The sequence below is a fragment of the Moschus berezovskii genome, chromosome 14, assembly GCF_049115385.1.
Source record: "Moschus berezovskii isolate FMDL1 chromosome 14, NW_MosBer_1.0, whole genome shotgun sequence".
Lineage (NCBI taxonomy): Eukaryota > Metazoa > Chordata > Mammalia > Artiodactyla > Moschidae > Moschus > Moschus berezovskii.
The window spans coordinates 11,522,174-11,535,812 of NC_142473.1; the positions used below are offsets into that span (position 1 = coordinate 11,522,174).

The window sequence follows — 13,639 nt, forward strand, 5'->3', positions numbered from 1 at the left end:
TCCCAACACCAGGAAGTAAACAGTGCCAGGATGATATTACGTAATTGCCAGGTTTACTCCTCAAAACTGTCAGAGCACAGAATTAAACAAAATAATGCTGCTAAAGGGGAAAACCACTACCAAAGTCACCAAGATGATTCACCTGATAAAGGCTTTGGGTTTTAATTCTCCATGAAACTTTGCATTGAGATCAGACACCATAATTAAATTCTAAAACTGAACTCACGTTACGGTATCATCATGAAAATTCTAAGTTCCAAGCTCGACAACATACCAGCTTAGAGAATCCAATGGCGAAAAGTGGAAAAACTTCCACTTTCAGTGATAGTCGCTGGCCAAGCAGATCATATAGGATAAAGCTGTTAGGAATTTCAGTCTTCCTTCTTGAAGGAAAAGCAAGTAACCAACTCACGTCTCATAGAAACAGAATGTTAATCTTGAGACATTAATTTACGTCTCTGCAACTCACGTTTCTCCTGGACATACAAGTAGCCTTCCATTGTCCACTGGCTGGGTGGCCTGTAATCTTGATTGGCAGATTTCATCCTCTGCATCAGTCGCTCTACCTCTTGTCGAGTACTTTCAAAATTATTCCTTGTCTTTAGTAAACAGAAACAATTTCGTTCAGTGTTTTCTACCAGTTTTGAGGAACACCCAGTCTAAGGTTTCAAAACTACAAATGGTGCAAAGGATAACCTTGACTCTTTCAGGACTGTTCGCCATATCCACCACCATCTACATTGAATCCTATGCTCTAATTTTGAATTGCTTTAGTGAAACTTTTCTGAATGACCTTCTGCATGTTTCTCTTTGAATCTGTGTATGTGTGTATTTTATCCAATTTCCCACTTAACATTATCTAGGGAACAACTTAGAGCTTTACAAATATAAGATATTAATTAAAATAACATTTTATATCCCATAATATCTAAGATAAAAAAAGCAAATACACAGCAACTTAATTTGTTTTGAGAGTTAAAATAAATTCACATAGTTTTGATATATGTGGCACTTATCAAGAAAAAGGTTCATCATTTTTATTCCAAACACCTCTTTGAAGAAATATCACTTACTTGTTTTCCCAAAATCCTAACATAGTTATCAGGAGGTCAATGCATAAATTAACACATAAAAATGAATAGGTTTCCAAGTTCTAATGTCTTCTATTGTAGGAAATAATTTACTTACACCATAGCAAGTTTACTTAAGGGAAGATATAGAAAGTATATGGCTTTTCTCTAAGAAAATCAATTTTGCATTCAGATCACATTATCTCAACAATACACACTTGGAAACATAAGAATAATCACCAACCTGTGAGGCAGTGATGATTACCATTTTGTTACGGCCCCTAACAAAATACCTGAATCTCAAAGTAAAGTTAGGAAAGTTTTCTTAATTGCCACTTTTGCTGCTTTTCCCTTTAAAACACAAGGCTCTGAATTTTTTCCAATACTTTACCTGTCTTTTGTTCTCAAATCCCAGGAATCTTGCTGCAATTGCATTTAATATGGAAATAATAAAAATACTTTGGGTTTAAATTTTCTCTTTTAATATTTACTGAGAAAGCCCAAATGCATTCCATATTGAAAAACAATGGAATGAATTGCATGTGAAATTGATTCTGTGAGAAAATCTAGGTTAAATAAAAAGCTAAATGCAAAACACAAGTAGAATAAATGCAATTACTTATTTCTCATGGTACGCACCAACTCCATATTTCTATTTGCTGAACATCTTTACAATGGCAAAAATCAGGTAAGGAGTGAAAGGCATGATTTTTATAGAAAATTAAGTGAAACCTTTACAAATTATTTTAGCTACAGAGTACCAGACATGGTTTCAGAAATAACTCTTCATTTACACAAAATCCTCAGCAATTAAGATTTTGTTACTGGCATCATCGACTCAATGGACATGAGCTTGAGCAAACTCTGGGAGATAGTGAAAGGACACGGAAGCCTGGTGTGCTGCTGTCCAGGAGGCTACAAAGAGTCCAGACACGACTGAGCAACTGAGGAACATATTTGATCATACAGAATGGATTGGCTAACTTTTTAAAGTGCAACTGGTATTCACTACATGTAAATCAGAATTCGTATAACTGTAATCAAATATTAAAAGGATTTACTGGACAACTTTACAAAATAAACTCTCCCAGAAACAGATAGGATGTTTTTAAATAATTCTCCCTGAAGCTTTAAAGCAGTTTTTATGGATGCTTGAAAGCCACATTTAAATTTATTTTTAGAAAACAGTAAATATCAGCTATAAAATAAACAGCTCCAGGGAGGAAAGGGACAGAGCATGAAAGTCCACTGTGAAAGTTCCTTTCACAAATATAGAAATACTGCCCTCCCAGGAAATAACAACATGCTTAGGATCATTCAGTAAAATAATGAAAACACTAGATAAAGGCAACAGTTTCCAAGGTTTCTGCACGCAGATATTTTCATTTTCATGAAATTTGCCAGTATATATTTTTCTAACATAGGATTAGTTCTTATTTTAAAAAATTAATAAATTTATTAAGTGGTTTTTCTAAATGAGTGAGGCTTTATTGTACTCAGATAAGTTTTTGAAAGACTCCAAAGTTCAGCTTGACTATAAAACAGTTGCACTGGGATCATCTGATTAACTAAGGAGAGGCAGTGAGAACAGGTATAGTCTTACATTTTGCAAGTTGAACTGCAGCTGTTGTTTATATGGTGCAAATTCCTGGGCGAGTTCATATCCCTCGTGGTAAAAAGTAAATAAACCCTGAAGGAACGATAAAAGCTGAAAAAATAAAGAGATAAAAAGTAAACCATAAAAATGTGTTTTTTTAAAAGGATGATCATTAAATAAAATAAATTAGAGGAATTATATTTTATTCTAATTCCTCAAGCTAGTAAGTTTTGAATATCCTTAGTTAAGTAGGAACTAGAATTACAGATATGAAACAGAAGCTATGGAAGCTAATTTTTACTTTCTTTTTGGCAGACGTGATTTAACTTTTAGGTCTTGTCATGGACAGTTGTCATGTTAACTACTCTTCAAATGCACTGACAAAATATCCGGGAGAGAATTAATGGGGATAAAGATGAAAATAACACAGTTCAGTTCAGTACAGTCTCTCAGTCATGTCCAACTCAATGCGACCCCACGATCAAGAGTCTTCTCCAACACTACACTTCAAAAGCATCAATTCTTCAGTGCTCAGCTTTCTTTCTAGTCCAACTCTCACATCCATACATGACTATTAGAGAAAACATAGCTTTCACTAGACAGACCTTTGTTGGGAAAGTAATGTCTCTGCTTTTTAATATGCTGTCTAAGTTGGTCATAACTTTTCTTCCAAGGAGCAAGTGTCTTTTAATTTCATGGCTGTAGTCACCATCTGCAGTGATTTTGGAGCCCCCCAAAATAAAGTGTCTCACTGTTTCCATTGTTTCCCCATCTTTTTGCTATGAAGTGATGGGTGCAGATGCCATGATCTTAATTTTCCAAATGCTGAGTTTTAAGCCAACTTTTTCACTCTCCTCTTTCACTTTCATCAAGAGGCTCTTTAGCTCTTCTTTACCTTCTGCCATAAGGGTGGTATCATCTGCATATCTGAGGTGACTGATATTTCTCCCAGCAATCTTAATTCCAGCCTGTGCTTCATCCAGTCCAGCATTTCTCATGATGTACTCTGCATATAATTTAAATAAGCAGGATGACAATATACAGCTTTGACATATTCCTGTCCCGATTTAGAATCAGTCTGTTGTTCCATGTCCAGTTCTAACTATTGTTTCTTGACCTGCATACAGATTTCTCAGGAGGCAGGTCAGGTGGTCTGGTATTTCTCTTTAAGAATTTTCCACAGTTTGTTGTGAGTCACACGATCAAAGACTTTGGTGTAGTCAATAAATCAGAAATAGATGTTTTTCTGGAATTCTGTTGTTTTTTCGATGGTCCAACGGATGTTGGCAATTTGATCTCTGATTCCTTCGCCTTTTCTAAATCCAGCTTGAACATCTGCAAGTTCACAGTTCACATATTGTTGAAGACGCTTGGAGAATTTTGAGCATTACTTTTCTAGCGTGTGAGATCAGTGAAAAATTGTGTGGTAGTTTGAGCATTCTCTGGCATTGCCTTTCTTTGGGATTGAAATGAAAACTGACCTTTTCTAGTCCTGTGGCCACTGCTGAGTTTTCCAAATTTGCTGGCATATTGAGTGCACCACTTTCACAGCATCATCTTTTAGGATTTGAAATAGCTTAACTGGAATTCCATCACCTCCACTAGCTTTGTTCATAGTGATGCTTCCTAAGGCCCACTTGACTTTGCATTCCAGGATATCTGTCTCTAGGTGAGTGATCACACCATCATGGTTATCTGGGTCATGAAAATCTTTTTTGTATAGTTTTTCTGTGTATTCTTGCCACTCCTTTTTAATATCTTCTGCTTCTGCTAGGTCCAAAGGGTAACAGACTTCCCTGGTGACTCTGATGGTAAAGAATCTCCCTGTAATGAAGGAGACCCTGGTTTGATCCTGGATCAGGAAGATTCCCTGGAGAAGGGAATGGCTACCCACTCCAGGATTCTTGCCTGGAGAATCCCATGGACAGAGGAGTCTGTCAGGCTATACAGTCCATGGGGTCAGAAAGAGTTGGACATGACTGAGCAACTAACAGCAACTAACTAACTAACCCTAGAAGCGATTCTAACCAGAAGTCAGAGATCAAAAATGTGCAGATGTGAGGAATACTAAACCAGTAAGCCAGAAATAAGAAGTACCCAAAGAAAAAGAATAAGGATGGCCAGGTGAAATTCAAGAAAAGATCACGAGGTGGCAGTACTGGTTTATGTAATAAACAGACAATATTTTAGCAAGCAGCAGGAAGACCTCAAAAAAGAAGGAAGAGTAGAGCAAAAACATGGAGATAGATACAGATCTTTTCATGTAAGAGTTAGAATAAAATTTTCTTTGCAAAAGCACAATTTCCATGACCCTAGCTTTCTAGGGTTATGTACTTATTTATGATGTTTTTATTTGTGAAGTAAGAGCAGCTGTCCATGGAGTTTTCAGACACGGTCATTTATATGAAATGTTATAACTGAAAAATAATTTATTTAAATTTTTCATTTAATTTCCGGGATTTTATTCCATATGCATGTCTACCAATTCAATCTCTTCCACAATTTCTTCCTACAATAAAGTTAGAAAACACATTTGAGAAGATGCTAATGTTTTTCTAATTCAAACAGCATAACATGTCTCTAAACTATTATTTTATATGAGAAAAGAAACACAATTTGAAACCATCTTCATATGTGAATAACATCCTGTCTTTTCCTCTGTCTGGGGAAGAAGGAGGATTCAGTCAAGCATCAGTTGGTATGTGCATTATGATTTCCAAAAGTTAAATAATGGTTCTGCAATGATCTAATGCTTCTCTACTTAAACAAGTTAACTTCTTACAAAATCATACACATTTTGGAGAGCATATACTTTCAAATTGGTGCTAAGTTGTTACATTTTAAGGAATATCCTTTATTTGTTCAACAGTTCCTGATGATGTGTCAAAATATATTGTCTGTAATTTTAGAATTATTTTATGCTGTCAATTTTATATCAACAAATAATTATTAGGGAAACTAAACATTTAATAGATTCAGTTCAGTTCAGTCGCTCAGTCGTGTCCAACTCTCCGCGACCCCATGAATCACAGCACGCCAGGCCTCCCTGTCCATCACCAACTCCCAGAGTTCACTCAAACTCATGTTAATAGATTACCCTTTATTAAAAGGATGCTACATACATTGTTAAATTATTCAATAACTTAAGATATATAGTCTGCACATATTGTGACCTAATTTAAAAGAACTGTATCTTAAAAATAGTATTAAAAAACCTTAAATTAACCATGGCATAGATATGTAAATCTAGAGATTTTCAGAGACAAAATAAGAAAATACCTTTGAAGTATATACTTAGGCATAAATACCTGCATAATAGTTATGAATTTGTTGAAAGTAATATTGTTTCATTTCTTAATGTCTATACTGTCTTACTAGGAACTGGATATCATAAAAGAAAGATACTATTGCAATATTATGCAAAGTATAGAGAATTCAACTTAAAAAGGAGATACTTTAAGATCATCTGCAATAAATATTCCTATAAGACAGTCAATTCCCTGAGATCCATTTCCTACTGGCAACTTCTGATAAAATTCAGATTTGAATTGCCGGGAGAAATATCAATACCTCAGATATGCAGATGATACCACCCTTATGGCAGAAAGTGAAGAGGAACTCAAAAGCCTCTTGATGAAAGTGAAAGAGGAGAGTGAAAAGGTTGGCCTGAAGTTCAACATTCCGAAAACAAAGATCATGGCATCTGGTCCCATCACTTCATGGGAAATAGATGGGGAAACAGTGGAAACAGTGTCAGACTTTATTTTTTTGGGCTCCAAAATCACTGCGGATGCTGATTGCAGCCATGAAATTAAAAGACGCTTACTCCTCGGAAGGAAAGTTATGACCAATAGTATATTAAAAAGCAGAGACATTACTTTGCCAACAAAGGTCCGCCTAGTCAAGGCTATGGTTTTTCCAGTGGTCATGTATGGATGTGAGAGTTGGACTGTGAAGAAAGCTGATCGCCGAAGAATTGATGCTTTTGAACTGTGGTGTTGGAGAAGACTCTTGAGAGTCCCTTGGACTGCAAGGAGATCCAACCAGTCCATTCTAAGGGAGATCGATCCTAGGTGTTCATTGGAAGGACTGATGCTAAAACTGAAACTCCAATACTTTGGCCACCTCATGCAACGAGTTCACTCACTGGAAAAGACTCTGATGCTGGGAGGGATTGGGGGTGGATGGCTGGATGGCATCACCAACTCGATGGACATGAATTTGAGTGAACTCCGGGAACTGGTGATGGACAGGGAGGCCTGGCGTGCTGTGATTCATGGGGTCGCAAAGAGTCGGACACGACTGAGCGACTGAACTGAACTGAACTGAAACAAGTATGTAATAAAATCTCAGTGCATGCTGCGCACCCACTAGTGAAAGGACAATTCTTTAGGACGTAGAGAAATATTGCATACAAAGAGCTATCCACCTTTTACCTTTGTTGCACATCCACTCTGGAAGCAGCATCTGAGACAGTTTAATCGAGAGGGCATGTGTGACATACTTGCCTCTAGGTGGTGGCAAAGTGAAACATTTAGTCATTTTATCCTTAACAAGTTCCATGATGTTAAATCAAGGAAACTGAACGGGACAGCCTGCCAGTCTTTAGGAACTGCATTTCCCCTGTGCCACTTTCTTTGTTCAATGTGCCTGGGTGGGTGGAGTGGTAGGAAAAAGACTACTGTCTCAGCTCACCTCAAAGGAAACCTGACTTGTAAAATGATAGTATCAGTAACAATAAGTCAGTAGGGAGATTAGGTTTTAATAGTAAGAAAGGCACTTTTACCATCAGGAAAAACTCATATAGCACTTTATCATTCCCAAGGGTTTTAGAATCAATTTACCTCGCCACCTCAACAAACTGACCAAATGTAAAAACTGATACTGCATTTATAGATGAATAATCATTTAGCAAAACCCATAGCAAGTCAGCAAAGGAATAGCTTATTCACAATTTCTCAGTTGATTAGTCACCAGGTCACAGCTTAGTTGGCAAAGAATCCACCTGCAATGCAAGAGATCCCGGTTCGATTCGTGGGTTGGGAAGATCTGCTGGAGAAGGGATAGGCTACCCACTCCAGTGTTCTTGGGCTTCCCTTGTGGCTCAGCTGGTAAAGAATCCGCCTGCAATGCAGGAGACCTGGGTTCGATCCCTGAGTTGGGAAGATCCCCTGGAGAAGGGATGGCTACCCACTCCAGTATTCTTGCCTGGAGAATCCCACGGGCAGAGGAGCCTGGTGGGCCACAGTCCATGGGGTTGCAAAGAGTTGGACAAAGCGACTTCACTTTCACTTTTCACTTTCCTGCACTGGAGAAGGAAATGGAAACCCACTCCAGTGTTCTTGCCTGCAGAATCCCAGGGACAGGGTAGCCTGGTGGGCTGCCATCTACGGGGTTGTACAGAGTTGGGCACGACTGAAGTGACTTAGCAGCAGCAGCAGCTATCATGGGAGTGAGGGGCAGGCTTCAGAGGAAGCAATCTGGAGTAATTCCAGTAATTTCAGATGACTGATGCCCAAACTGGGCAGAACTGGAATAACGAACACTGTGTGATACTGGAACAAGGACAGACATACGCATCAACAGAAGAGAACTGAGAATCTAGAAATAAACTCAGACATCTATGAACAACTTATTTTCAACAAGAGTGCCAAGATCATACAATGTGTAAAGAATGGTCTTTACAACAAAGAATTCTTAGACCACTGAAGAGCCACATGGAAAAGAATGGAGCTGGACACCTACCTCAGACCACAGACAAAAACTAATTAAAATTGGGTGAACTGAAGAGCATGTGTATTACATCCCAACAAGAGTGTTTTTAAAAAATACAAACAATTCTCATAAACAGAGCATCGTAATGTACTAAAAGAGATCAAAGCCTTATACAGACATCTACATCTGGCCACTGAAATCTCCAAGAAGACTGGAAAACTAGAGCACAGGCAAGGCATAAATTTTCATCCTGTACATGTGTCTGGCCTAGGAGATAATCCTGTGGTCTTTACTATTCTTTACTTGGAGAACAGAGAGAAAATTTGAAAGGGATAGCTTCTGAATGACCACAGAGTGCTTTAACTCTAGTGTACAGATTGACTGGGGATGAAAAAGTATCAATATCTAATGCAATGAACGAGAAAACCAAAGAAAAAGAGTCATGGATGGAAAGTGGTCAGTCAGTGTGGCATAGGGGGACAACTTGTCAAAGAGGGTAATAATCAGAGAAGTTGTGTTGTTGCAAAGTCGCTTAGTCCTATCTGACTCTACAACCTCAAGAACAGTAGCACGCCAGGCTTCCCTGTCTTTCACCATCTGCTAGAGTTTCCACAAACTCATGTCCACTGAGTCAGTGATGCTATATAACCATCTCATCCTCTGCCGCCCCCTTCTTCTCTTGCCCTCAATCATTTCCAGCCCATGGTCTTTTCCAAATGAGTCGGCTCTTCACATCAGGTGGCCAAAGTATTGGCGCTTCAGTCCTTTCAATGCGTATTCAGAGTTGATTTCCTTTCAGTTCAGGTCAGTTCAGTTCAGTCGCTCAGTCGTGTCCGACTCTCCGCGACCCCATGAATCATAGCACGCCAGGCCTCCCTGTCCATCACCAACTCCCAGAGTTCACTCAAACTCATGTCCACAGAATGACTAATTTGATCTCTCTGCTGTCCAAGGGACTCTCAGGAGTCTTCTCCAACACCACAATTCTACAGCATAAATTCTTTGGTGCTCAGCCTTCTTTACGTCCAAATCTCACATCCGTTCATGACTAATGGAAAAACTACAGCTTTGACTATATGGACCTTAGTCAGCAGAGTGATATCTCTGTTCTTTAATACACTGTATAGGTTTGTCAAAGATTTTCTTCCAAGGAGCAAGCGTTTTTTAATTTCATGACTGCAGTCAACCGTGCACGGTGATTTTGAAGTCCAAAAAAATAAAGAAAGAAAGTGAAGTCGCTCAGTCATGCCCGACTCTTTGCAACCCCATGGACTGTAGCCCACCAAGTTCCTTAGTCCCTGGGATTTTCCAGGCATGAATTCTGGAGTGGGTTGCCAGTTCCTTCTCCAGGAGATCTTCCCGACCCAGGGATCCCCCGCATTACAGGCAGATGCTTTACTGTCTGAGCTACCAGGGAAGCCATTTAAAAAAAAATAAAAATAAATAAAATCTGTCACCGTTTCCACTTTCTTCCCATCTATTTGTCATGAAGTGTCATGGGACTGGATGCCATGATTGACGTTTTTTGAATGTTGAGTTTTAATCCAGCTTTTTCACTCTCTTCTTTCACTTTCATCAATAGGCTATTTAGTTCCTCTTTGCTTTCTGCCATTGGAGTGTTAGGAACTGCATATCTGAAGTTGTTGATACTTTTCCCAGCAGTCTTGATTCCAGCCTATGCTTTATCCAGCCCAGCATTTCTCATGATGTACTCTGTAGAGAAGTAAAATAAGCAGGGCGACAACAAACAGCCTTGACATACTCCTTTCCCAATTTGGAACCAGTCTGCGGTTCCATTCCAGTGCTAACTGTTGCTTCTTGACCTGCATACAGATTTCTCAGGAGGCAGGTCAAGTGGTAGTATTCCCATCTCTTTCAGAATTTTCCACAGTTTATTGTGATCCACACAGTCAAAGGTTTTAGCATAGTCAATGAAGCAAAAGTAGATGTTTTTCTGGAATTCTCGTGCTTTTTCTATGATCCAGTGGATGTTGGCAATTTGATCTCTGGTTCTTCTGCCTTTTCTAAATCCAGCTTGACCATCTGGAAGTTCTTGGTTCACCTACTGCTGAAGCCTGGCTTGGAGAATTTTGAGCATTTTTTGCTAGCATGTGAGATGAGCGCAACTGCGTGGTAGTTTGAGCATTCTTTGGCACTGCCTGTCTTTGGGATTGAATGAAAACTGATCTTTTCCAGTCCTGTGGCCACTGCTGAGTTTTCCAAATTTTCTGGTATACTGAGTGCAGCAATTTCACAGCATCATCTTTTAGGATTTGAAATAGCTCAACTGGAATTCCATCACCTCCACTAGCTTTCTATGTAGTAATGCTTCCTAAGGCCCACTTGACTTCACACTCCATGATGTCTGGCTGTAGGTGAGTGATCATACCATTGTGGTTATCTGGTCATTATGTCCTTTTATGTATAGCTCTTCTGACACTTGTATTCTTGCCACCTCTTCTTAATCTCTTCTGCTTCTGTTAGATCCTTGCCTTTTCTGTCCTATGTTGTGCTTATCTTTGCACGAAATGTTCCCTTGGTATCTCCAATTTTCTTGAAGAGATCTAGTCTTTCCCACTCTAATACTCTGTTACAGTGTGCAGGATTCTCACTGTGGTGGCTTCTCTTGTTGCAGGGCACCAGCTCTAGATTCAGGGGCTCAGTAGCTCTGGTGCATGGGCTTAGTTGCCCCATGGCCTGTGGAATCTCCCAGGGCAGAGACAGAACCCACGTCCCCTGCATTGGCGGGTGTATTCTTAACCACTGGACCACCAGGGAAGTCAATGAAAAAACTGTGGAAGAACAAATGAATGAGTGAATGAACAGACATGAACACAAATTCAATTGATTTAAAAAGCCAAAACTGGAGTTCCTAAAGATGAATTTCCAGTATTTCAAGGGGATGGAATGAAGATGAAATAGAGCTGAAACTTCTTTGGTAAAGAAACTAGGCAATAAAGAATAGTCAGCTTATCTTTTCAACTAAATGGGAATGAAGAAGGTAACATGGTCATCAATGTGATAAAAGCCAGTAGAAGCTATGTTTAGACCAGGCCTTTACATGATGGATTTCTAAAATGAAGTATAAGAGATGAATCAGTTAAATAGATAGAATGCATTTTTCTGACTTCTCCAAAATTCTTCATGGTCTAACAGTCACTGCAAACTTCAACCTTTTAGTAACAGTACCTAGAACTAAATCCAAAGACAAACAAGCTTTTATTTAAATGTACATAACCTGAGGAGAGCTTTATTGTTTCATTTTTACAGAATGGCTGCACTTAGATTTTCAGCAGAATAGAAATCTAACTTTTAGTCCTACAATGTCTTCTTTTTTAATGATATTGTCTTATTTTCTCACTTTAATCTACTCTTAAATTTTCTATACTAAGGTTAACCAATTATATTGAAAATTAACACAAAATCTTTTGTTTGCAGGACCTGAAAGTCTACATAGTATAGACATTTTTGAAAGTCTACACAGTATAGACCTTTTTAACTCATCAAGTAGTTGTTCAGTTTAAAAATTATTCACATCTATTAGAAAACCTAAAAAGCATTTTGTAAGTATTTTTCTTGATATAATAAGCTAAAGAGCTAAACCATATTAACTAAATTACCTTAGATTTTCTTCAGAAAATGATTTAAAATTAAATTTAGCAGCCTAAGGGATGAGTATTAAAAGCAGCATGCTTTAGTTAATATTTAATTGCTTATTTTCACTTTTTCACATGACGTTTAAACATAATAGAAAAAGACTGAAGTCTAAAAAAATAAAGTGAAAATGTTTTTATAGAATTTAGATGCATACTGTAAAGCACGTTAAAATTAAAAATATGGTTTTGAAAAGCTTTATCTGGCTTTGAAGCACACTGATAAATGACTCATCAACATTGTTTTCATATCTAGTGATAACCGTCCATGTGCAAGCTCACACTAGCTTATTGATGCTTATGACAAACCAGGACTTTGTGCACTACCTCCATCAGATGAGACAACTCTGGGAACCACACACAAAGTTTATCCCCAACTGACAAATAAAAACCTGGGATCACAGAATTGGAAAAGCATTCCAAATTCACAGAGCTGTAAGACTGAAGCCAAATTTCAACTTATAGTTACTCAACCATTATACTTTGTCTCTACATGACAAGTGGCCAGTTATCTGTGGCCTTGGGAGACAACTCAAAACAGAATTATGTAAGAAGGATGGAAGAACAAGTGAATGAATGAACAGATATGTGCATGGGCTCAATCATCTTTACCAAAGTGAAGAGAAATCTCTTATTTTCACTTGAATCAGGATTGCTGGGAGAAATATCAATAACCTCAGATATGCAGATGACACTACCCTTATGGCAGAAAGTGAAGAGGAACTCAAAAGCCTCTTGATGAACGTGAAAGAGGAGAATGAAAAGGTTGGCTTGAAGCTCAACATTCAGAAAACAAAGATCATGGCATCTGGTCCCATCACTTCATGGGAAATAGATGGAAAAACAGTGGAAACAGTGTCAGACTTTACTTTTTAGGGCTCCAAAATCACTGCAGATGCTGATTGCAGCCATGAAATTAAAAGACGCTTGCTCCTTGGAAGGAAAGTTATGACCAACCTTGATAGTATATTAAAAAGCAGAGACATTACTTTGCCAACCAAGGTCCGTCTAGTCAAGGCAATGGTTTTTCCCGTGGTCATGTATGGATGTGAGAGTTGGACTGTGAAGAAAGCTGATCGCCGAAGAATCGATGCTTTTGAACTGTGGTGCTGGAGAAGACTCTTGAGAGTCCCTTATACTGCAAGGAGATCCAACCAGTCCATTCTAAAGGAGATCAATCCTGGATGTTCATTGGAGGGACTGATGCTAAAGCTGAAACTGCAATACTTTGGCCACCTCATGCGACGAGTTGACTCTCACTGGAAAAGATTCTGATGCTAGGAAAGGTTGGGGGCGGGAGGAGAAGGGGACGACCGAGAATGAGATGGCTGGATGGCATCACCGACTCTGTGGACATGAGTTTGAGTGTACTCCGGGAGTTGGTGATGGACAGGGAGGCCTGGCATGCTGTGATTCATGGGGTTGCGGAGAGTCGGACACGACTGAGCGACTGAACTGAACTGAACTGAATTTTTAAGGAATTAATACAGCTTTACAGTCCAGTTTTCTAGGTCATCCATTTTATTTGGTCAGAGCAAGCAATAAGAACTAATTTTTGTAATGAATTAGTCCTTAAGGCTGTTGGTGATATGAAATAGTTAATT

At 38.6% G+C, this 13,639-nt stretch overlaps 1 protein-coding gene across 3 annotated transcripts in view; it reads right to left on the reverse strand.

The window, feature by feature from the left end:
* The window catches only part of ARHGAP42 (Rho GTPase activating protein 42), a 348,184-nt gene that overhangs the window by 68,151 nt on the left and 266,394 nt on the right, over positions 1–13,639 (reverse strand). For all 3 annotated transcript variants that reach the window (XM_088842890.1, XM_055422895.2, XM_055422896.2), the window contains 2 exons: positions 2,674–2,778; positions 470–599 (listed from right to left, as the gene is read on the reverse strand). In XM_088842890.1, the coding sequence (XP_088699016.1) occupies positions 470–599; positions 2,674–2,778 (235 nt within the window). The remainder of the gene's footprint in view (positions 1–469; positions 600–2,673; positions 2,779–13,639) is intronic.